General features: G+C 45.8%; 1 protein-coding gene across 1 annotated transcript in view; it reads left to right on the forward strand.

Annotated features, from left to right (window-relative positions):
• The window catches only part of HKDC1 (hexokinase domain containing 1), a 47,974-nt gene that overhangs the window by 14,089 nt on the left and 9,938 nt on the right, over positions 1–23,947 (forward strand). The window contains exons 5-16 of the mRNA XM_014862800.3: positions 2,128–2,223; positions 3,438–3,537; positions 5,675–5,858; positions 8,833–8,988; positions 10,174–10,407; positions 11,467–11,771; positions 13,441–13,586; positions 13,681–13,800; positions 17,719–17,814; positions 17,924–18,023; positions 19,413–19,596; positions 22,813–22,968. Coding sequence (XP_014718286.3) covers positions 2,128–2,223; positions 3,438–3,537; positions 5,675–5,858; positions 8,833–8,988; positions 10,174–10,407; positions 11,467–11,771; positions 13,441–13,586; positions 13,681–13,800; positions 17,719–17,814; positions 17,924–18,023; positions 19,413–19,596; positions 22,813–22,968 — 1,877 coding nt within the window. The remainder of the gene's footprint in view (positions 1–2,127; positions 2,224–3,437; positions 3,538–5,674; positions 5,859–8,832; positions 8,989–10,173; positions 10,408–11,466; positions 11,772–13,440; positions 13,587–13,680; positions 13,801–17,718; positions 17,815–17,923; positions 18,024–19,412; positions 19,597–22,812; positions 22,969–23,947) is intronic.

A 23,947-nucleotide genomic window follows, 5' to 3' on the forward strand; every position in this document is an offset into this window, starting at 1 on the left:
TGTCAATCCAGGATTTTGGCATTTATCTAAGTCAAATACCCCTCAGCATCTTTCTATAATAATAGTAATAGCAGCACTGTACTTCAGATTCTGACACTGTATCTTGCATTATGCTGAACCCTTTATGTGTCTTATCTCATTAAAATCCCAAAACAATCATATGAGGTACATATGATTATTTTCATTTTATTTTTGAGAAAGCCTGCAGCTCAGAGATGTTAAGGAAACTTGCCCAAGGCCACACAGCCAAGAGTGGCTCAGCCCAAGTTCCCAAACTTCTTGACCACACTGCTTTTCCAGAAAGACACAGCTATAGAACTTTGTTTCGCATGCTAGCAGGTGCCTAAAAGCGTTTTGACCCATTTTGTGTCATATCCCAACAAGGATTTTCAGGCAACATTTAAACTAGGGAAGGGTGCTTGATTTATCTAGGAAGGGAGAAATGCTTTTTCCCGTCAAAGTCTAGTTGAATTACTTGTATTTTACAAAATCTCCTTCCAAACTGATTTCAGTGAAGTCTAAAGTTAAATAGGAAAGCTTCAGCCACAAGAAAATGCATTAGTAATAAGAACCGAACGTGGGCTTTGCTATTTAACCATGGTTCTGCTGCAGGTGTAGATTTCGAGACGCTCAAATAAGGGCTCCTGGAGAAGGCGGGGTCTGATGAGCGAGTACTGCAGAGGGAGGTGGGAGGGGAAGCCTTGCTGAGGAGGTGTGGCTAACGGGGCCTCCTCGTGAGACTAAAAAGTGATTGAAAAAGAGAAGAAGATTTAATTCTCTTACTGGATGTTAAAGGAGCAGGTCACTTTGTTGTTGTGTTGTTTTGTTTTGTTTTTTTAAATGAGAGAACAAAAAAGTCTTAGCCAAGGAGAAATTTCTTAATGTGTGTGTGTGTTTCTGATAATAAAAATGATAATACTTTAAGGTAGAAAAAAAGAGAAAAGGGTAGGAATTGAAAAGTTTAAATAGAAAATAGAAATCACCTCAAATCCCAGCCTTCAGAGATACCCACTACTAGAATTATTGGGTTTTCCTTCCAGTCATCTCTGTATTAAATACTGGTATTATGCTGTGTATATATAGTTTTTAAAAATATAGTTGCATGAACTGCTGTTTTTTCACTTAACGGTATATCACAAGCATTTATTCCCAACTCCCCCCCACACACTCCCCTATGAGGTGCCACATTGTTCCTAGCACCCTTTTTGGGGAGAAGCCACCCTACAGTCTCTCACTGCTTTTATCAGGCGAAGCAGGGATGGTACCATAGCCCGTGAAGGCAGAAGTTAGGGAGAGCTGCCACTAGAAGGCGCTGTGGTGCAGGGAAAAAACCCTGGTTGCTGGTGGCTTTTCAGAGACCAGCGCTCTGGTGGGCTCTGTCCTTCCCTCACTGGGCCACCTAGAGCAATTCCCTCCTCTCCAAATTTCTGCTTCTTTATCCGTCAACTGAGGGATTGGGGAAGCTGTGCTCTGGGTGTTTGTGAGTTTGAGCTCAGCCACTCTCGACCAGGTGGCCTTGGGCACATCTCTTAATTGCCAAGTTGTCTTCCAGTCTGAAAAATACAACTGTTTGCTATTTTAGACATGAAACTCTTGGGAAACATCAATTTTAAGCCAATAATGGATAATGCAAATTGAGAACCGTTTTTCTAAGTTGAAATTAAGTTCCTGAGGGAGTGCTACAAAGTAAAACCACGTTAGTTTTGTTTTGTGGACCTGGCAAACCACGCATTCTGCACACATGGTAGGTACGTACACGCGCCGGATGTCCCATCGGAGCGTTCCTCTACAGAGGCAAGGAAGTGACCTTTCCACTTTACAGATGAGTAAACTGAGGCTCAGAGGAGTTACATGACTTGTCCAGTGTCTTGTGAAGCCAAGTGTTCTGACTCTTCAGCAATTGTTCTTTCCGCCACTATGTATAAAGTTTCCAACTGCTCAGACGAGAGTAATAAAGATGTTTAAATTATTAGAAAAGGCCTCTGAAGAAATGTTGAAAGAATTAGGGTGATTTAGCTTAAAGAAGAGAAGGCCACGGAGGATGCACTTTAAGCATGAAATTTCTGCAGCTCGTTTCCAGAACTGAGTGCCTTCTTCATTTTAACCGGGTCTACAATCTTCCCCCAGGGTGTCCTGCTTTCATGGACGAAGAAGTTTAAGGCACGGGGAGTTCAGGACACAGATGTAGTGAGCTGTCTGACCAGGGCTATGAAAAGACACAAGGTGAGGAATCTGCCTCAGCGTGGGGGCTCTCCCAGCCTGGGTCCAGGGTCCAGGGGAGAGAGAAGCAACCAGGGGCTGAGTGGAAGCCATGCTCCTGTGCTGTGGGTGAAGGCCCTGAACCCTTCTCTTTAAGGTGGGGGTGGGTCTCACACTGCGCCTGCCTGGAAAAGAACCAGGGAAGAAATGGTCTTAGGGACGGTCACTATAGTACAGATGTGGCCAACTGGGATCAACCCGCTGGTGAGACTTGTATGTGGAGCTTCTTCCAATCTGTGGAAAGGTGGCCCCACACTTCCTGGGGACCTGCTCAGCTGTCACAGCCCCCTCAGGAGGTCTTGGTTAGACCCAATGCTGTGTGTAATTCCCCAACCCCACCTCTCCTCTCTGAAGCTTAAAAGATCACTTTCTTTCCAGTCAGCTCTCTGTTCCACTTTCTGCCTTCTAGTCATAGAATATCTCTATTTGTTGGATAAATTTTACAATAATCTAAAAAAGCAAGATATGCTCCCTGCTGAACTGGAAAGCACACGGGTAAACCCAAATCACTGGTTACCCTGACGGCAAGAGGAATATTCTGATGGATACACTTCCAGTCTTTTTTCTCTTTAAAAATCTGATCGTATTCTTCTGTATCCTGCATTTTTCTCTTATTTTTTTCATTTTACTTTAAAATGCCCCCCCAAACCTTGGGGAACTGTGGTGCAATAACCCAAGTTGACTTGGCAGAATGGGAAACCTAGGTGGGAAACCCATGGTGCTGCCCTGGAGAGGCCTGGGCTGAGGATGGTTAAGGTGTCCCCTGAGTGCCACCAGAGTCTCCAGAAAACAGAAAACAAACAAACAAAACGTCCCCAGGGTAAGGACTTTGGTGTCTTCTCCTAGAAACATCATTGTTCCCAGGATAAATGTGCTTTCCTCAGAGTCCCTCAAACGAGGGCTGGGGTCCTGGTGGTCCGTCCCTCGTGTTTCCACCGCACAGAGGCCTTCACCTGTAGCGCAGGAGTGTGGCTTCCATGCAGCTCCCAGTTGCTTTTCTCTGCCCTGGACCCTGAACCTTGACGGAGTCCTGGTCTCTTCCAGGCAGGCCCGGCAGGCAGGATGTCGCGATTGGCTCAACCAGTCGCCCTCATACTTTTGCTTCCTCTGTGGGGAAAGATAAAGGGATAATGCCTCCTTCCCACCCACTGATGCCCTCTCGGCCTGTGTTCCACCAGGACATCAATGTGGACACCCTGGCCTTGGTCAATGACACTGTGGGGACCATGATGACGTGCGCCTATGACGATCCCTACTGCGAAGTTGGTGTCATCATTGGTAACTCAATTAGACTTGCTTTTTGGGGGTGGGGAAAGGGGCTGGGTTGAGGCTTAGTTTCAGCAAAGTCCCAGTAAGTTCTGTGGGAAGAGTGCTGTCACTTTCTATTTAGGAGAAGCAACATGAGGAGATGGAAAATTAATACACGCATTCATTCATTCATTCATTCAACAAGTGTTCACTGAGTGTGTGAGCCAGGCCTGCACCCTGCATTGGGTCCTCAGTGGTGAGTTCACACTCAAAGGTCCCTGTGCTCACGGAGCTCTCAGTGGGGAGGCGGGTGAAAGGCCAGAAAGGCCTGAACAAGTAAGATAATTTCAGGTGGGCATTACGTGATAAAGATGAAGCAAGGTGATGTGACTGAGAGTGAGCTTGTGGGGTGGTCAGAGCAGGCCTCTCTGAGGGGTGACATTTGAGCAGGGACCTCAGTGACGAGGAGGAGAGAGCAAAGTGGCGATGGAGAGGGAGTGAGTCCCTGGCAAAGGAAAGAGGAAACCTATGGCGTCTGAGATGGAGTGAGTCTCTGGAGCTCGAGGAGCACTCAGAAGCTGCATGGTGGCTGGGTCAACCTGAGTGAAGGCTGACAGCCGTGGGCTATTCAGGTCGGAGAGCGCGGACAGGACTGGGAGATTGCGGAGGACATGGGACGCAGCGCCTGTGAGGTTATCGGCTTTGACCCCAAGGGAGGTAGGACGGCACTGGAGGACTTTGGGTGGGGGATGGATAAATGGGGTATGCATTTTTAAAAACCTCATTTTGGCTGCTGTGTGGAGAATCGACTACTGGGGGCAAAAGTGGAAGCAAGCTAGAGGCCATTGCACTGTGCAGGCGAGACATGCTGGCAGCCTGGACCAGGGCGGTCGCAGCGCTGTGGAGGCGTCCAGAGGGTGGTCGCAACACCTGAGCTGAGAGGTGCTCTGACGAGGGGTCTGTGAGAAGGCAGTCTGGGAAAGAATAAAGCCAAATGGATCAGATTTATAGGCAGCTCTTGAATATCCCCTTCTGCTTTCCCATTCCTCTGCTACTATTGGGGAAAGGTTTCTGAATTGCTTTATCCTTGTTTCCAGCCCCACTCTCCTTAGCCTGGCTTCCCCAAAGGGCAGGATCTTTACACCTGAGGGGCTTGGTCTGCCTTCCTGTTTCCAGGGCCCACTCCTCAGAATGGGATAGGTCTTGCCAGGCAGGAAATCCAGCTCCTGTCCACTGTGTCTGTCTTGGTGACAGTCTGGTAACCCACAGCTTGGGTGCCACACCTGAACAGTATCCACACCTTTCTGCGAAAACCTTTCTCCAAATATTGTATTGCATTCTGCTTCTCTACATTTCTTATTTCTCATGTTGGCCTTTAAAATCTTCAGAGTATCAGCCAGGGGAAGATGCTTTAAAATTTTTTTAAAAAACAGTTTTATTAAGGCATAAAAATTCTCTCATTTTAGGTGTACAATTCAATAATTTTTAGTAAATTTACAGAGTTTGGTAACCATCACCACCAAGCAATTATAGCACACTTCCATCATCCCAATAGGTCCCAGAAGGATTGTGCCCATTTTCGGTCACTCCCCAACACTCAAGTGTTTGAGGCGCTTCCTCAGAGTGATTTCGTGTTTGAATGAGGGAATGTTGCTTTCTTATGTGATGGCTAATCACTGTCAAAGATAAGGGTGTACCTCATGCTAGGAACATATTGTGGCAGGCCATGAGTAAGGAATCTTTTTAGTATCAAAGAGAGAAGAAGCTAAGTAGTTTAGGGAAAGGATTAAAAAATTAATTTTTTTCATGGTGGATTGGTGATTTAATTTTTTTGATATTTATAAGCTTAGGATAACTCACCCTCCTCTTTGTAAATGTGCTTTGTGAGCTTTCATACATATTCATCAGGGACTTGTTTACAATTGACTCCATTCATAAGAGCAAACCATTAACAGCCTGAGAAGTGTAGACTTGACATGTCAGCTTTATCCTCATGAACTCCCGGGCTTGCCACAGCTGCTTCCCTCAGCGAGAACCAGCCCCGGGAGTGGATCAAAGGCACTTTGTGGTACATTCGGAAGACTCTCAGGAGGCTGAGAGTTCTCTCTGTCTGTGCCCGGCTGGGAGCCCTTCCGTCTCTGCACGTTCTCTCTGACCCCTTGTTCAGGCACTGGCACCAACGCGTGTTACATGGAGGACATGAGCAACATAGACCTGGTGGAAGGTGACGAGGGCAGGATGTGCATCAACACAGAGTGGGGGGCCTTTGGGGACGACGGGGCCCTGGAAGACATCCGCACCGAGTTCGACCGGGAGTTGGACCTCGGCTCTCTCAACCCCGGGAAGCAACTGTAAGTACCCTTGTGCTGTGATCTGGGCATCGGCACCAGTAAATTCCCGATCACTCAGGTGCACTTTCCCCTGGGGGGTTTTCAGTTGTGACTAGTTATCCATCACAGTGAGGTTATGAGGCAAGGCTTGTATTTAGTTTCATTGGACAGATGAGCAAAGTGAAGCCAAGGAAATTGAGGGACTTCCCTGATGTCAAAACCCGAATTCTAATTTAATCCATATTTCTGGAGCACATATGTGTGAGGCAGAGGAGATATAGCTGTGAACCAGATGTCTTGGGTCCTGCCCTCTTGGCGCATTTGGACGAGTGGCCACAGGACAAACCAGTGCAGCCGGAGAAAGCAGGACTCAGCCAAATTCCTCATTTGTGTTTCCAGTGCTCCCCTGCCACCTTGTTTTCTTAGGTGCCTAATCATACAGCACAGGTGGGAGTCCTTCCCTAAGGTGTCCTGGAGCCTTTCTCAGCTCTCATCCCACGCTCACCTGTAGTACGACTATTTAGGGTCTGCCTCAGCTCCATGTGCTGAGCTCTCTGAAGGCAGGCTACACGGGTGATTTTTCTTTCCTTTCTACACACAGTGTCTTGCACATTATTGCAGCTTATTGAGCGTTTGTTGAATGAAAAAACATTTTTTAAAAATTTAAAATAATTTCACGCTTGAGGAAAAGTTGCGAAAACGGTGCAAAAATTCCCCTTCACACAGATCCCCTAAATAGTAACATGGTCTCTGTATGTTTGTGTGTATATGCACACACACACACACGAAATACACATATGCATAAGTACACATCTGTCTGTATGAAATTATTTTTCGGAACCATTTGAAACTAAGTTGCGAACATAATATCCCTCTTCTCCTAAATACCTCAGAGTGTATTATCTGAAAACAAGTACATTCTCTTACATAGCCAAAGTATAATTATCAAAATTAGGAAATTAACACTTAATCAGTTCTAATGTCTAATTTACAGACCTGATTCAAAATTCACCAGCTGCCCCACAAATGTCCTTTATGAAAAAAGAAAAAACATTGTCCTGGTCCAGGCTCCAGTCCAGGATCACAGACTGCCTGTTGCTGCCGTGGCTCCTTAGTGTCCTTTAATCTGGAAAACTTCTGTAGTCTCTTTTTTTCATGATCTTGAAGCATACAAGCCATTTATTTGACAGAATGTCCCTCAATTTGCATTTGTCAGCTGTTTGCTCATGATTAGGTTCAGATGATGCGTTTGTGCAGGAATGTCACACAAGCGATGTGTGTCCTCCTCAGTGCGTCATATCTGGAGGCGCGTGAGGTTCATTCCGTTACTGGTGATGCTAACTTGAATCACTTGGTCGAGGGGATACGCAACAGGCTTCTCCATCATCAGGTTATTCTTAATCCCTCTGTAAGGAATAAGTAGCTGGTGAAGAGATACTTTGAGACTATATACATATCCTGTTTCTCTTTAAACTTTCACTCTCTCGTTTTAGCATCCATTGATGAATTTCTGAATCCGTCATCCTCTCTATGCTTATGAGCTGTTATTCAAGTATAAGGAAGAAATTTCCTACCTCCTCCATTTACCTAAATATACTAATATGGACTCATGCATTCTATTTTAATTTAATGGGTTATAATTTTTTCCTATCATTATTTCTATGCTCAAACTTTTTCAGATTTGGCCAATGGAAGCCCCTTCAAGCTGATCCCTATGTCCTTTTGACATGTTCCCATTACTCTTTAAGTTCTTCCTTATTTTCTGGCACAGTAAGATGCTCCAGACTCATTGTGCATTTTCCCAGTCCCAATCTGGAATCTAACATTTTTCTAAGAAGCCCTGGTAAATAAATATAAGTGTCTCCTAGAAACCATTCAAACACTAGAAATGCATACCTGGAAAACAAATTTCCACTTTGTGTGTGTGTGTGTGAGAGGAAGATTAGCCCTTAGCTAACTGCTGCCAATCCTCCTCTTTTTTGCTGAGGAAGACTGGCCCTGAGCTAACATCTATGCCCATCTTCCTCTACTTTATATGTGGGACGCCTACCACAGCATGGCGTGCCAAGCAGTGCCATGTTCACACCCAGGATCCGAAACACTGAACCCTGGACTGCCGAAGTGGAATGTGTGCACTTAACTGCTGCACCACCAGGCCGGTCCCCAAATTTCCACTTTTGATGTACCTGCTCCCCAGCACACACCCATTTCACTGGTGACACAGAGCAGTCACGGCCCAAGAAAGAGGTGCCCATTTTTTGGACTTTATCATTCTCACCTTCTCCATTTCACTTAAAATAAATTCCATCCCTCAAACCCAACCTGGATTTTTTTTAAATAGATAAAGTTGGTTAGGAAACAGATCGTCCTTGATTTGTGTCTTCTTATGTTTAGAAAATAAAAATTATATTTAATAGTTTACCTGGGAAACAATTAGTGATTGCCTGTCGGATGCAGACTGAGAGTCAGGGTGTGGGTAGCCTGGTGGGATAGTCCATCCACATTATCGTCAAACCTCTCTGGGCTATCCAAGCCCTTCTCACAGACACAGCATCTTTCTCTCTTGGAGAGAAGCATGGTGTAGAAGTTGGAAGCATCTGACATTTGGATTTGTCTGCCACGGTTGCTGATCTTGGGAAAGTACCAGAAGTCTCTGAAGTTGAGCTTCCTTGTGCCTAACGTGAGAAGAGCACCCCTATGGCCAAGGGTGATTTTTGATAAAGACTCTTAGAATCGAGCACTTTGTGAGCAGGAATATCTTAGATCTCCTCTAGTTTAGTCCTCCCCTTTTCTAGGTGAAGAGAGTGCAGCTCAGAGAGGGTGAGTGGGCTCCCAAGGGCACCTCAAGCTGGGAAAGGGGCTGAGGCCTCCTGACCTGTGGAACAGCCTTTCCACTACTCATGCTCCTGACCAGGGAACGTGGCTCATGGGCTTTGGGAAAGGATGCTACAGAACCAAAGGTGTTGCTGCCACTGATCTGTTTGCTGAATCGTAGGTTTGAGAAGATGATCAGTGGCCTGTACCTGGGTGAACTCGTCAGGCTCATCTTGCTGAAGATGGCCAAGGCAGGCCTCTTGTTTGGTGGTGAGAAATCCTCTGCTCTCCACACTAAGGGCAAGATTGAAACACGGCACGTGGCTGCCATGGAAAAGTAAGCTACCAACTGGGTCTCTCCCGCCTTGACTCTGCAGAGGGTTAGGGTGGCAGTCAAGGTGTGGGATGCTCATGGTAGTGGTACAGCAAGAAGGAACCAGAGCTTCCTTCTACACCAGGCAATTTCAGGCTTGAGCACAGCTTCATGGGGGTTAGCAACGCCTGCCGTGACTCAAATGTGGCTTCTCGTTGATTTCACCAGCCAGGGATTCTGCTGTCAGAGGCATACCTCCTCTCTGTGTTTTGCTGCCTTCTTCTTCACTAAAGTGGAGACCTGGAACTTTTTTAGGGTCGCAGACCCATTTGAGAATCCGATTCAAGTTCTGGACCCTTTACCCCCCAAATGCACATTTACACACAATTTTTCTTACAATATCAGGGCATCCTTGGACCCGTTAAAGCCCATACACGGAATCCAAGTTAAGAACTTCTTCCATAGTGAGCGCCTCCTCTACCTGGTACCATTGGGGACTGGCTTTGGCTCTGATGATCTGAGGCCTCATGCACAGGTCCCTGCAATGAGGAGTTGGCTAGTGAAGGTCCTGGCCCCAGTCAACTCAGGGTCCTGTTCCTCGGGCCTGGAAACCCTGGCATTGCCCTGAGCTTTGTAATCAGTTTAGATTCTGAGCTCAGCAGAGTGGCATCTGACTCCCAGAGTCTGTGTTTGTGCAGAACTTGGTTGGGACTGAGTTTCTGTGAAAGGAAATATTGTACAGAGTGGTTAAAAGGCTGAGCTCTGTAATCTAACTGTTTAAATCCTGGCCCTTGTACTTACTAGCTGTGTGACTGTGAACAAGTTACTTACCACCTCTGTGCCTCAGGTCTCTTTTCTGTACAATAGGGTAATGATAGTAGTTTGCCCCGGATTGTTGTGAGGGTTGAATTAATACATGTCAAATCCTTAGACACGTGCCTGACACGTGCCTGGCACATAGTGAGTACTCAGTAAAGGGCGGCTTCTCTGGTCACTGTTGTTATTATATATATTTATTTATATTATTATATATATTATTATATATATTTATATATAGTTATTATATAACAACTGATATTGTTGTTATTGTTATATTACTATTTGCCAGCCTATTTATTTTCACAGTCCTGAGATGTAGGAAAGCTGATTCTCTGAGGGGGATCCCCTGGGGTGGAGAAGTGTGGTCCTCTCATTACTGTCCCTGGCCAGGTATAAAGAAGGCCTTGCCAATACAAGAGAGATCCTGACGGATCTGGGCCTTGAGCCTTCGGAGGCCGACTGCATTGCGGTCCAGCACGTCTGCACCATCGTCTCCTTCCGCTCAGCCAATCTCTGTGCAGCGGCCCTGGCAGCCATCCTGACGCGCCTCCGGGAGAACAAGAAGCTGGTGCGGCTCCGGACCACGGTGGGCATGGACGGCACACTGTACAAGATACACCCTCAGTGAGTGCTGCCTGCCGGCCCACACCCCCCACGAATGAGTCCCCCCTGGAACAGAGCCCCTGCGTTCTCTGTAAGCGATGCTGCTTCTCTGGGTTACTGGAACCAACTGTCTCCTATTGGTTCTGAGATTATAGGGGAAAGGGTGAATTCAGAGACTACATTCATCTAGCTGGCTAGGTTGCTTTGGGCATCATTCTGTTTTTTTTTTTTTTAAAGATTTTATTTTTCCTTTTTCTCCCCAAAGCCTCCCCCCAGTACATAGTTGTGTATTTTTAGTTGTGGGTCCTTCTAGTTGTGGTATGTGGGATGCCGCCTCAGCATGGCCTGACGAGCAGTGCCATGTCCACGCCCAGCATCCGAATGGGTGAAACCCTGGGCCGCCAAAGCAGAACGCACGAACTTAACCACTAGGCCAAGGGGCCAGCCCCGGGCATCATTCTTAAGGAAATATTCTGCTAACACCAATTGCCTGACTAGAAAGACCATCCGTCTGTGTGTTTATTCATCTTTCCACTCATCTATCCATCATTTCATCTATCTATCCAGTATTATTGAATACCTACTATGTGGTAAGATTGGAAAGTAAGATACACCCAGTTATAGATGGGGAAACCTCAGGATGGCAGAGGTTGCGAAGTTCACCTGAAGGATACTGGTAGGGAAATGAGAATTTCCCAGAAGGAGGGAGAAAGAAGCCCCTCTGGCTAACAGAGGTGGTGTTGGAAGTCAGGCGGGTACACCCAGAAGGAGCTGGGGAAAGCTTCCCCTTTGGGCAGAGATGATGCTCAGCCAATACGTTATACGTGGACATGCTCTACTGGTTGAAGTATTAGTGATAAAATGGCCACTTCTTTGAGCCTCGCAAGTGTCCCTTCCACTGCCCCAGCTGCCCTAGTCCCTCCCTCAGTCACCCCCTGCCCCCAACCATCCAGAAACTGAAGGAGCGAGCCGTGGCCCAGCAGGGCTCCCCACGACCCAGCTCTGCTGCTCCTGTGTCTTCCCTGCTGGCTGGCCCAGCCTTTATGCTTGTTGTGTATTTTGTTGTCACCCTGCCTTCAGATACCCGAAACGCCTGCACAAGGTGGTGAGGAGACTGGTCCCGAATTGTGACGTCCGCTTCCTCCTGTCAGAGAGTGGCAGCGCCAAGGGGGCTGCCATGGTGACAGCGGTGGCCTCCCGAGTGCAGGCTCAGCGGAAGCAGATTGACCTGGTGCTGGCTTTGTTCCGGCTGACGCAAGAGCAGCTTGTGGGTGTGCAGGACAAGATGCGGGCTGAGCTCGAGTATGGGCTGAAGAGGGACACCCACTCCCTGGCCACAGTCAAGATGCTGCCCACCTACGTCTGTGGGATGCCGGATGGCACAGGTGGGCTGCGCACAGCTCCTTCTCTGAGGGGCCACCCAGAGGTCTCATCAAAACTCCTTGAATCCAGTTAGGTTTTTTGTTTTAAGAGCCTTGGATTCATGTCTGTAATGGATTCAATGTCTGTTTGGGAGGGAGAGCAGGGCAGAAGGTCAGTACTCCTTCTGAATCTATTTGTCTTGGTCCATCCAAGGCATTTGTAGTGAAATAATACCTGAGTTAGGTTATGTGCGTGTGTGTGTGTGTGTGTGTGTGTATGTGTGTGTGTCTACATAGTTGAGAACACGGAGTGTACCCCATACTCTTGGCAAACAGAAGACCCAGATGCTGTCCCCGGGAGCTGCCATCTGGACGCTTGGAGTTGTCTGGCTTATCTTCCCACCCGCTTCTCTGCCTCTCTTCTCCCCTGGGGCTTGGCTCTCTTCCCTCTCCCCTCTCATCAGTTTTTGCCCCTGACTTTTCTGACCCTGATCCTTCTCCTGGTCCTCTGTGCTCAGCTGAAAGGAGCCACTAAACCGTGGAGTCAGTTCTTTAGACAAGTTACTTCACCTCTTTGAACCTCATGAGCCTCACCCAGAAATAATGACTTTTGTAAAATGCTTTATGTCTTGTAATTTGCTTTTGAACCTTTAATTTCATTTCATCTTCACAAACACTTTGCATGATACATAAAGAGAGAATGATTCCCATTTTATGGATGCCAAAACTGAGACTCAGAGTGGTTAGATGACATTCTCAAGGTCACACAACTGTACTTGGGGTCTCTCAACAGCAAAGATCTTTTCCAGAATCAATATCCTTCGAGTCTACGTAGGGAAAAAAACTGAGAGCAGTAGAAGACACTGTTCAGTTATTCATTCATCCCTTTTACGCTTCTGCCTTCATTCCTCAAGTTTCATTAAGCACTTACTATATGTCAGGCTCTGTTCTAGGCACAGTGATAGAGCAGTGAGCCTTGTGGCTCACGTTCTATTGGGCTGGCAGACAATAAACAAATAAATGACATATGGTACCATGTAATGAGAGGGGTTATGAAGAAAGATGAGCAGGATAAGGGAAAGGGAGCTGGCTGGGAGTGATGTCTTTGGCAAATTCAAGGAACAGCAAAATGACCAGTGTGGTTAGAACAGAGTGAGTGAGGCAGTGAGCGAGGTGAAATGTTACACAGAACAGACTATGAAGCTCTGTGATGTTGGAGTGGTGAGAGGCCTGGGGTAGCCCTGGGCGGTAGGGGTGTTGGGACTTGATATGGTTTCTTGTTAGTCAGGTGGCATCTGGGGAAGGGGAGAGTGGGGACAGGAAGAATCGTTTCATGCTGGTGATGCACAATTCCTCTAGGCCATACAGACAGGATGGAAACACCTCCCAGAGTTCTTTGCGGTCAGGGTAGCCTGGCCTGGATTCATCCTCAGAGGATCCTTGAACATAAGTGTCATGTGTGACCTTTACCGGATACGAAGAAAAGCAGGCCAGCCTCAGACAGGCTCCAAGTGCGTGCCCAGTGCTCTCATGCTGTGCTTAGTGACCGCCGTGCCCCTCTGGCCCATGAGCCCCAGAGGGGCACGTCCTGGATCTGCTCTGTTTCGGTGTCTCCTCGTCCTCCCAATGCCTCCACATGGGTCCCTGCTCTGTGCATGCTGGTGGAATGCAACCCCCGCTCTCTCCACCACAGAGAAAGGAAAGTTCCTTGCCCTGGATCTGGGGGGAACCAACTTCCGGGTCCTTCTGGTGAAGATCAGAAGTGGACGGAGGTCGGTGCGAATGTACAATAAGATCTTCGCCATCCCCCTGGAGATTATGCAGGGCACCGGCGAGGAGGTAAATGCTGGGCCGGGGGTTCTGTGCTCCGAGGTGCCAGCCTGCCACCTCGTATCACCGCTGACCGAGGACGACTGCCGCTCTCTCCCTGCAGCTCTTTGACCACATTGTGCAGTGCATCGCGGACTTCCTGGACTACATGGGCCTCAAGGGAGCCCAGCTGCCTTTGGGCTTCACCTTCTCGTTTCCCTGCAGGCAGGCGAGCATTGACAAGGTAAGACAGCCCAGCCAGGCTCACAGCCAGCCCAGTGGGCTTCCTTCCTCCACCAGAGGAATCTCAAGGTGCCTCTGAGTCACTGTTCGTCCTAGGTAGGGGTCTCAAGTTCAGGGTAGTTGGGGAAACATGATGGAGGATTCGAACCATTTCTTTTTTTCTATTTATTGTGTTCCATTTTCGTTATTATTTTTTGGATTGGGCTTCACAAAAGAATTTAGGATGGTATACAATGAAGGGACACATGCATAAGAATACTGTTAAAAGAGAGGTCAGATCACAGTATGAAGAGATAGCAAGAGGTAATGAGCAGTTAAGGCGAGTTATCCCTCTAAGCCAGTTATATCATCTGTGTCTTCCTGGGCAGCCAGTGTGCGCCGGGAAACACAATAGGTTGTAGGGTTTTTATCGTCTGATCAACAAAAACTTACCAGCGCATCAGAAGAAATGCGTTTCTTTCCTGATATTAGAATCTCAGAAGACTGATTTAGTTGACTTTGAAGAACATCATGGATAATAATTTTAATAAATTATTTGTAATAATTTAGAAATGTATCACAAGGTCTCTTTGGAATTCTTGGGTAAAAACACTATCTGCCAGCTTGTGGAGAGCAGAGCGTTATCTCTCTCTCTGACAGGCTTATGTCAATCAGGCTTATAGGACTGGCATAAAAACAGAACACTGTGTCTGAATTTATAGGGAGAACTCTGGTCAGCACGGCAAGTCAACCAGAGAGCTCCTGACATTAAAAAGAAGAATGACACCAAAGATTTGTTAAGATTTTGTCTAATCCACTCAGTGTCCCCATCAGGTACACACTGGTTTTGTTTTGTTTTGTTTTTTACTATTTATTTATTTATGGTAAAATAGATATAAAACTTACCACTTTCACCATTTTTAAGTGTGTAGTTCTGTGGCATTAAGCACATTCACATTGTTCTGAAACCATCACCACAGTCCATCTTCTGAACTTTTTCATCTTCCCAACCTGAAACTCTATAGCCATTAAACATTAACTCCCCATATACCCCTCCCCCAGATCCTCGTAACCTCTATTCTGCTGTCCGTCTCTATGAATTTGACTATTCTGAGTATCTCATATAAGTGGAATCATACAGTATTTGTCCTTTTGTGACTGGCTCATTTTGCCTAGCATAATGTCTTTAAGGTCCATCCATGTTGTAGCATCTGTCAGAATTTCCTTCCTTTTTAAGGCTGAATAATATTCCATTGTATGTATACACACTATTTTTAATCACCATTTTGTGGTTGAGAAAAACAGAGACACAGAGAGATTAAGCAAGTTGTCCAAATTGCCACATCTGTGAACGGTGGTGGAGGGTTCCAGCCCAGGACACTGGCCCGAGAGCCAGGCTCTTGCACTTGGCCTGCGAGGAGACCAGGCCTGGGGCCCAGTGTTTTAGCACCATCTTGGCTGTGATGCACAGTACACCTACGTGTGTGTAATCAAAGCAAAAAATCAAGAAATCATACTTCCCCTTACTGTGTGCGTTATGCTCTGCTTTCTATCCTATTTCGTTTCCATGTGAGGAAATTGAGGCATGCGGGTCTCGTCCGATGGGTGGGTGTGCAGTTGGAACTGAAGCAGAGCTCCCCAGGGCTCTGAGAATGCCGTGGAAACACACGCTTCAGTGGGCTTCCCTCCTCCCCCACTCCAGTCATTCAGAGAGCGGGGAGAGAGGGCTTCAGAAGGCCACGTTATCTGGCAATATGGCTAGATCTCTCAAAATTAAAAGTGCCAGAATGCTAAGAGCCAGAAGATCTGTTTCTCAAGATTCCATTTCTCAAACACATGCCCAAGGAGGAATGAACGAGAGGTTCACCACAGCACCTCTTTTTAATCATGAAAAATTAGAAATAACTCCTATGTCTGGCAGTGGAGCAGGACTGAATAAACTGTGCAATCAATCAGATGGAGTTAACTACTTGATTTTTATTTAACAGACACATACATGGTGCTTGCTCTGTGCCAGACGTGGTTCTAAGTGCTCCACAGATGTTACTCACCTGACGGGAGGCAGCGGAGTGCAATAGTTAAGAGCAGGGGCCTGGAACCACAGCGCCTCCATTTGAATGTTGGCTTCTCCACTTACTGGCTGTGTGTCCTTGGGAAAGTTATTTAACGTCTCTGTACCTTGGTTTCCTCATTTGAAAAAATGGGGATAAAAATAGTACTTATTTTATAAGTGTGTTTTGTGGCTTTTTTTATTTCCTTGCAATTATATTTGAGGAGTATTTTGCACAGTGAAGGAATGTGGCAGATCCATGTTAATTGACCTGGAAAGGTCTGGGAGATAAGTTATTGAGTGAGAAAAACAAATTGCAGTAGTCCACACACAGTAAGAATTTATTTATTTAAAAATACATGTAAACAGAGAGAAAAAGGTCTGAAAGGATTCGTATCAGACGGGTAATAGAGGTGACCTCTCAGATTGGGGGGATGGGGAGTTAAGGGAGTTGATCCTTATCAGTAACACTTTAATTTTTAATAAGGGTAATGCGTTTCTGTGTTACTACTGTGTACATTATTAATTAGTAATTAATAAAAATTAATACATCATCAGGGAGGGGAGCCTTGTGCAGCTGTCCACGGTCTTGAACAATCGATGGACGCTAGGACACCACTGTTTCTCCTCACCCAGGACACTGGGCCTCCAGGCCTCTCTCCCAGCACTGCTGACAGGTTCATGAAGACACAGCTAAGAGGGAGGGAGAGACCAAGGGACAGCGGGAGCAAAGGTGTCAATGGCTGGAGAGACAAAAGAGAGACTTTTAAAAAATATTATCTTTATATAATTGCAACTAATAAGAAAGGGAGTTTTTTTATTTGGGGGTGAATCTCTAATGTACGCCTCCCACCAGGAAAGAAACAAGGGAGTCTAGCTTCCCCAGGACTGTGGGGAAAAGGAGAGACCAGGGCTGAGGGCCTCAGGGGGAGGTGGCCATCCAGCCCACAGAGTTGAGAGCACTGCCATCAAAGCTGCTAGCCACCTCTCCTATCCCAGGGCCTCTCCTGGCCTAGATGCCCCAGCTTTACATGCCCGCACCCCACCGCCGGCTCTAGCTATGGAGTCTGAGGCTAGACTAACTCCGGCCTCCAGCTATCAGTGTAACCTTGGGCTTCCTATTAAAAATTAAAAATACGTTTTTATCAGTATTATAAAAATTATGCATGCTAATTTTGGAAAACTAGGAAATATAGACAAACAAAAAAGGGAGACTAAAAGGCACCCATAATCTTGCACCCAGAGAGAACCACTCTCAACCCCCTGGTGTATGCATTGTTCCAGACCGTTTTCCAGATTTGAGTGTGTGTGTGTGGTTTTTAAAATAATAATGGAATAATTCACCATCTGTGTTTGTTTAATGTGTGTTCACTGAACAGTGTATGGTGAACATCTTTCTCTAACATCCAATGTCCTCTTACAGCATGATTTTTTATAGCTGTATAGTATTTCCTATATCGATATACAAGATGATGGATCCATGCCGTTGGAATGATTCGATGCCTCTAGTTTTTCACTGTGCAACAATGCTTTGATGAACATTTTGTAGCTTTATCTTTAATCACATCTTAATCAGTCCTTGGCTAAATTAGAAGTGGGACCACTATGGTCCAGGCCTTTGTTCTGTGCAGTCGTGGCCAGGGAACACTAGTTGACCCTTGATGAATATGAATTACTGCAGTTAATCCACTCGGCAGCAGACCTTGTTTGAGCATCATGCTCTGTGATGCCTCTGGGCCCAGTGTTAGGGCAGCAGAGATGGAAGCACTGTCAAAAGCACATGCGTTTGACCAGAGGTCAACTATAGTGCCTTGCATCTATTTGACTTTGAGGGTGTACAGTAGTCCCAGCAAACTATTTCTCAAATGAATTTCCTCTCCCTTCTTTCAGGGAACACTCATTGGGTGGACCAAAGGCTTCAAGGCCACTGACTGTGAAGGAGAAGATGTAGTGGACATGCTCAGGGAAGCTATCAAGAGGAGAAACGTATGATGTGGTGTTGAGGCTCGTGCCCGATCGTGCCCCTTCTCCCAGGCCCCTCCTGAGCCTGTTTGGCTTGTACACTCTGCTGACAGTAGTGCTGCTTCCTCTGCAGGAATTTGACCTGGACATAGTTGCAGTCGTGAATGACACAGTGGGGACCATGATGACCTGTGGCTATGAAGATCCTAATTGTGAGATTGGCCTGATTGCGGGTAAGTGGTCAGGCATGTCCCATTGGCCTACTCCTGTCTGCTCTTTCCCTTTTTACATAGTGAGAAGCTGGGGGTCATTGTTCCATTACACAGAGGCTCTGAAGCCAGCTTTTCCAAGGCAGAGATGACGTTAAGATTGGAATTCCAGGTGTCCTAATTCTGAGGTCTTTACTTAATATCTTTCTCTTTGAGGGTCCTAAGCCAAGGTTATCCTTTCTATTGAGGATGGAGAATAACATAGAAAGAGGGAATTTTCAAATTAGAGCCTTGGGGCAGATTATCCTGAGGGGAAGGAGGCCGCTGTTGGATCGTGTTGACCTGAGCCCGAGGGAGCTAGATCTTCATGCTGCCTCCAACACATACCTCCTCTGTTCTCTGACCTCTTCTGGCTTTCAGAGTGTACAGGATGGGGAAGAGCAGGAAAGAAATCTAGGAGAGGAGAAGGGTGGAGCGTGAGGTATAACGTAGGCATTTTAGAGGTCTTTAGAAGTCCAGCAGTGATTAAGGGCAAAGGTGGAGTCTAGAGGGATGACTCTAAGAGGTGAGGGGACAGGTGGGATTTGAACAGGGGGAGCAGAGATAATGGACATTCCAAGTGACAGGCACAGGTGAAGTAATGACAGAATCTGGGGAAATTGTTCCAGTTGGTTGTCTGGGCTTCCTGAAAGTGAGTAGTAGGTAGAACAAGGAGATGGGAATAAACTGAGGTGTCTTCATTCAATGCCAGGTAAGAAGTTTCCTCTCACTCTAACTCTTACCCTTTTTGTGACCTTGGGCAGGTTACTTATTCTGTCTGGACTTGAGTTTCCTCATCCGTGGGAAGGGTTAGGCTAGATCTAGGAGGGCAAAGAGGTGAGACTTGTTTGATTGAATATAATAGTTGACTGGACTCTTGTGTTGAGAGTAGTTCTGAGAGTAGGTCATGGGCAAAGGAGAAGAGGGCAGCTTACAGATGCCATGCGTTTACTCATCCAAGACGTGATGATTCTTCATGGTCCCTTCCAGCTCTGACTGCTAACTCGGTGACTACTTGGAAGCTCACTTTGTATACCTGTAGCTTAACAATAACGATGAGGAGGATGATGATGTGATGTGGTGATGGTAATGATGATGATATCATGGGTACCATTTATTGAATACTGTCTATGTGGAGGAAACTAACTGATGTCATCTCGGGTTTTTTTTCTTTATAAGGCAGGTATTATTTCCTTTTTACAGAGGAAGAAATTTGCCCTCTGAAAGATGAGATACTTGCCTATGAGTGTAAAGTTAGAATCCACACCCAGTTTATCTGCTTCAAGCCTAAATTCCTATCCACTGCACTCCACTGGCTCTTTAAGACCTTGTGGTGTCTTTTGAAGACTAAAGTCCCTTCACGATTCCTTCTAGGAACAGGCAGCAACCTATGCTACATGGAGGAGATGAGGAACATCGAACTGGTAGAAGGGGACGAAGGGAAGATGTGCATTAACACAGAGTGGGGAGGATTTGGAGATAATGGCTGTATAGACGACATCCGGACCCAATATGACAAGGAGGTGGACGAGGGGTCCTTGAATCCTGGCAAACAGAGGTGAGGAGGGTGGGTGTGTACATTATGTAGGTTGTGCAGTATATGACTTTACCAGATCTAAGAAGGGTTCCATTTTCATATCATGGACACTATAGCATTGTATATTTATTACAAATCTCCATTAGATGTCAGTGAAGTGTCTTATTTGAAAAGCAAAATATTATTTTTTTATAGAATAAACTATTTTTTTTATTATCATAGTCTATTTTAGATGTTAGATAAATGGTTTTTTCTCTTTTTTTATTGCAGTAACATTGGTTTATAACATTATATAACTTTCTGGTATACATCATAATATATTTTGAATTCTGTGTAGATTACATCATGTTCATTACCCAAATATTAATTACAATCCATCACCACACATGTGCCTAATCATCCTTTCACCCTTCTCCCTCCCCCTTCCCCTCTGGTAACCACCAATCCAATCTCTGTTGCTATGTGTTTGCTTGTCGTTGTTTTTATCTTCTACTTATGAGTGAGATCATACAGACTCTGAGTTATTTCACTTAGCATAATACCCTTAAGGTCCATTCATGTTGTCGTAAATGGCCAGATTTCATCGTTTCTTATGACTGAGTAGTATTCCGTTGTGTATATATATCACATCTTCTTTATCCATTCGTCCCTTGATGGGCACCTAGGTTGCTTCCAAGTCTTGGCTATTGTGAACAATGCTTCAGTGAACATAGGGGTGCATGTATCTTTATGCATTTGTGTTTTCATGTTCTTTAGAGAAATACCCAGTAGCGGAATAATCTTAATTAATCTTAATTTTCTGAGGAATCTCCATACTCTTTTCCATAGTGGCTGCACTAGTTAAAAGCAAAATATTATGATGTTTCCAACAAGTATAAAGAAGGGGTGCCTTTTTCTAGTTGCCATAAGGTGCCATGAGGTCTGGTAGTGGCTTTGGAAGTGAGGCAGAGGTTGTCAAAAAGTCCATTCATTGTGAGCGAGTGTCACAGAGCAGGGATGTGGTGACTTAGTGGGCCCTCTTGGGATGAGCTTCTGGTAGGTCCAGTTTAGAGGTCAACATCCTCAGCCTTTCAGGAGCTGGCTGCCAGATTGATAACCTCTGTTGTTCTGGAAGTGGGGAAGAGGCCACAGGTGATGGATGGGAGTCTGGTTCTCAACCCTGACATCATGTCCCACCATGGATCACAATCACTTGTGAGGTGTATTCCAATTACTAACCATACTGAAAACAATGAGTGATTCTTTTTTTTTTTTTTTTTAAAGATTTTATTTTTTCCTTTTTCTCCCCAAAGCCCCCCGGTACATAGTTGTATATTCTTCATTGTGGGTCCTTCTAGTTGTGGCATGTGGGACGCTGCCTCAGCGTGGTTTGATGAGCAGTGCCATGTCTGCGCCCAGGATTCAAACCAACGCAACACTGGGCCGTCTGCAGCGGAGTGCGCGAACTTAACCACTCGGCCATGGGGCCAGCCCCTGAGTGATTCTTTAAAAAAAAAAAAAAAGAGTGTTTTTTTGATTTGTTTTGTTTTTTTTTGCTAAGGAAGATTCACTCTGAGCTAACATCCATGCCAGTCTTCCTCTGTTTTTTAGTATGTGGGCTGCCAGCACAGCATGGCTACTAACAGAGCTGTGTAAGTCTGTGCCTGGGAACCAAACCTGGGCCGCTGAAGTCGAGTATACTGAACTTAAGCACTAGGCCCCCAGGGATTTCCCAAGAGTACATTTTAATTACATTCTCATATACCTTCCTGAGTAGGAGAGAAAGGGGTTAATGGGGAATAGAGCTAGGATGCTGGGAGTTGATGATTTAACTTGGGCTCATCCTTTACAACAGGGGTTGACAAACTTTTTCTGTAAAGGACCAGATAGTAAAAAATGCTTTACTATCAGGCCATGTGGTCTTTGTTATAACTAAACTTAGTGTCTCAATATACAAAATAAGATGAAAATATAGATTTATTGTGATGGACGATATGTAAGTGGAGAAGTTGAGCAGATAGGTAAGCCCACCTGCACTAGGATTGCTCCAGAACCCAGGGACCTTATCTCTGAATCCCAAGTTGGGACATCTGAGTATCAAAGCTCTTCTCAAGGAGCAGGTTCCCCCTGACTTAATTTTGTGTCTAAATCTACTGGAGGCTCACATTTTTGGAGTGAGAGTTTAAGGGGGCAACACATTTGAATTTGCCTTGCAGTCACCATAATTTGTCTGTATCATGTTGGTTCCTTAGACTGATGAGGTCCTGAACAGTTAAGAGAACACAAGTCCTGGGGCCGGCCCCGTGGCCGAATGGTTAAGTTCATGTACTCTTCTTCAGTGGCCCAGGGTTTCGCCAGTTTGGATCCTGGGTGCAGACATGGCACCACTCATCGGGCCATGCTGGGGCAGCGTCCCACATGCCACAACTAGAAGGACCCACAACTAAAAATACACAACTCTGTACTGGGGGCTTTGGGGAGAAAAAGGAAAAATAAAATCTTTAAAAAGAGAGAGAGAACACAAGTCCAGCACATAAGTCTCAGGCACCCTCAGATTTGCATTTGGCCTTGCAGGCAGTGGCAGTCCAGCTCCACAATAACAACAATCACTGTTATTAATACTGCCACACATACCTGAGCAGAGTGCCTGGCCAGTGCCTGTCTGTTACAAAGCCCCTTTTCCTCTTGTTCCTTCCCTCATGGAGCTCACAGCCTGGTAGAAAGGGGAAAGGGAGCTAACACTTTTTGAGCCCCCGCCGCGGGTGCTGACAGCTCACGGAGCGAAGTCTATAGTGGAACAGATTTCTTCAAATACAAAGCCAAGGAGAATCTCCAGTAGAACAGGTTTATAATACAAAGCCACAGAGAACCGGTTTGGGGGCCAGGAAAGGGACTTACTTTTGCTTAGTGCCTACTGTGTACCAGAAGCTAGCCTCCCAACAGTCTCGTGGGGTCGTTGTTTTGCTCCCTGTTTCATAGATGATGGTTTTCAGTGCTTGCTCAGGTCATGCAGCTAGTATGTGGCAGAGGTCGGACCTGGCTCCTGGTCAACACGGCTCCAAAGCCTGGCTTTCCCACATCATGCTGGCTCCTGCATTGCTTTTCTCTTGGCCTGCTGCCCACTCTGAACCGCTCCGAACGAGGCAGCTGGCCGATCCAGTGGTGTGCTTTCCACACCCCGACCCATGGTCCTTTTGGGAGCCACTCACCAGCCCTGATTTTTCTACTCTCACCAACCTTATCCCTTTCTCCAAACAGATATGAGAAAATGACCAGTGGGATGTATCTGGGAGAGATCGTGCGGCAGATCCTGATTGACCTGACCAAGCAGGGTCTTCTCTTCCGTGGGCAGATTTCAGAGCGTCTCCGAACCAGAGGCATCTTTGAAACCAAGTTCCTGTCGCAGATCGAAAGGTGACGTTTGGCCGAGTTCACCTGCTCGGTGCGAGAGGCCCTGATTGGGATGTGCTGCTGTCACAGCACATTTGGGTGTCTAGCAGATTTGAGATTTAAAAACAAAGACACTGAGGGCCTGGCTGGGCACAGGGCTGCCTCCGGGGGCTGCTCCCTCTCTCCAGCAGCATCAGGACCACAGCACATAGCCGAGGGGCCAGCAGCCTGCCTGGTTCCTAAACTGTTAGACAGGAGTTAGCCTAGCCTAGAAAATGATACTTTTTCATTCCTGAAAAGATGAGGTATCCGTAATATGAAAGAAAAGTCTTTTAAAAAATCATCCATATGCTCACTACTAAATATGGCTGTTTTGATTTTTGCGTATATATTTCCTTTCAAGTTCTTGAATGTGTGTAAACATATTTTCATAATTGAAATCATATTATACATATCATTCTGTATATTGTTTATTCAGTGTTCATGGAAATTTTCATTTATAATTCTGGTTTTTATTTTTTGTTACGGAAAGTTTTAAATATATACAAAAGTGGGGGGAGTAGTAAAATGGCGCTGATGTTTCCATCACCACCTTCAACAATGATCAACTCACGGCCAGACTGGATTCATGTACATACCCCTGCTTTCCCCACTCCCAGACTGGATTGATTTGAAACAAAACCCACGTCTTATGTCAGTTCATCTATAAATATTTCAAAATGTATTTATAAATATGAGTTCTTTAAAAAAACATAACCACATTACCATCACCATGCCTGAAATAGCTAATGATAAACTTTAATCTCATAAAATATCCTGTCAGTGTTCCTATTTCCCAAATTACCTAAAAATAATGGTTTTTACAATTCATTTGTTTGCATCAGTATCCAGACAAGATCCATACAGGGCATTTGGTTGGTATCTTTTGAAAATCTCTTTTAATCTATAGACTTCTCCTTCCTCTCTCATTTCCCCTTATAATATATTTGATAAAGAAACTATC

The sequence above is a fragment of the Equus asinus genome, chromosome 2 (genome assembly GCF_041296235.1).
Source record: "Equus asinus isolate D_3611 breed Donkey chromosome 2, EquAss-T2T_v2, whole genome shotgun sequence".
Taxonomy (NCBI): Eukaryota; Metazoa; Chordata; class Mammalia; order Perissodactyla; family Equidae; genus Equus; species Equus asinus.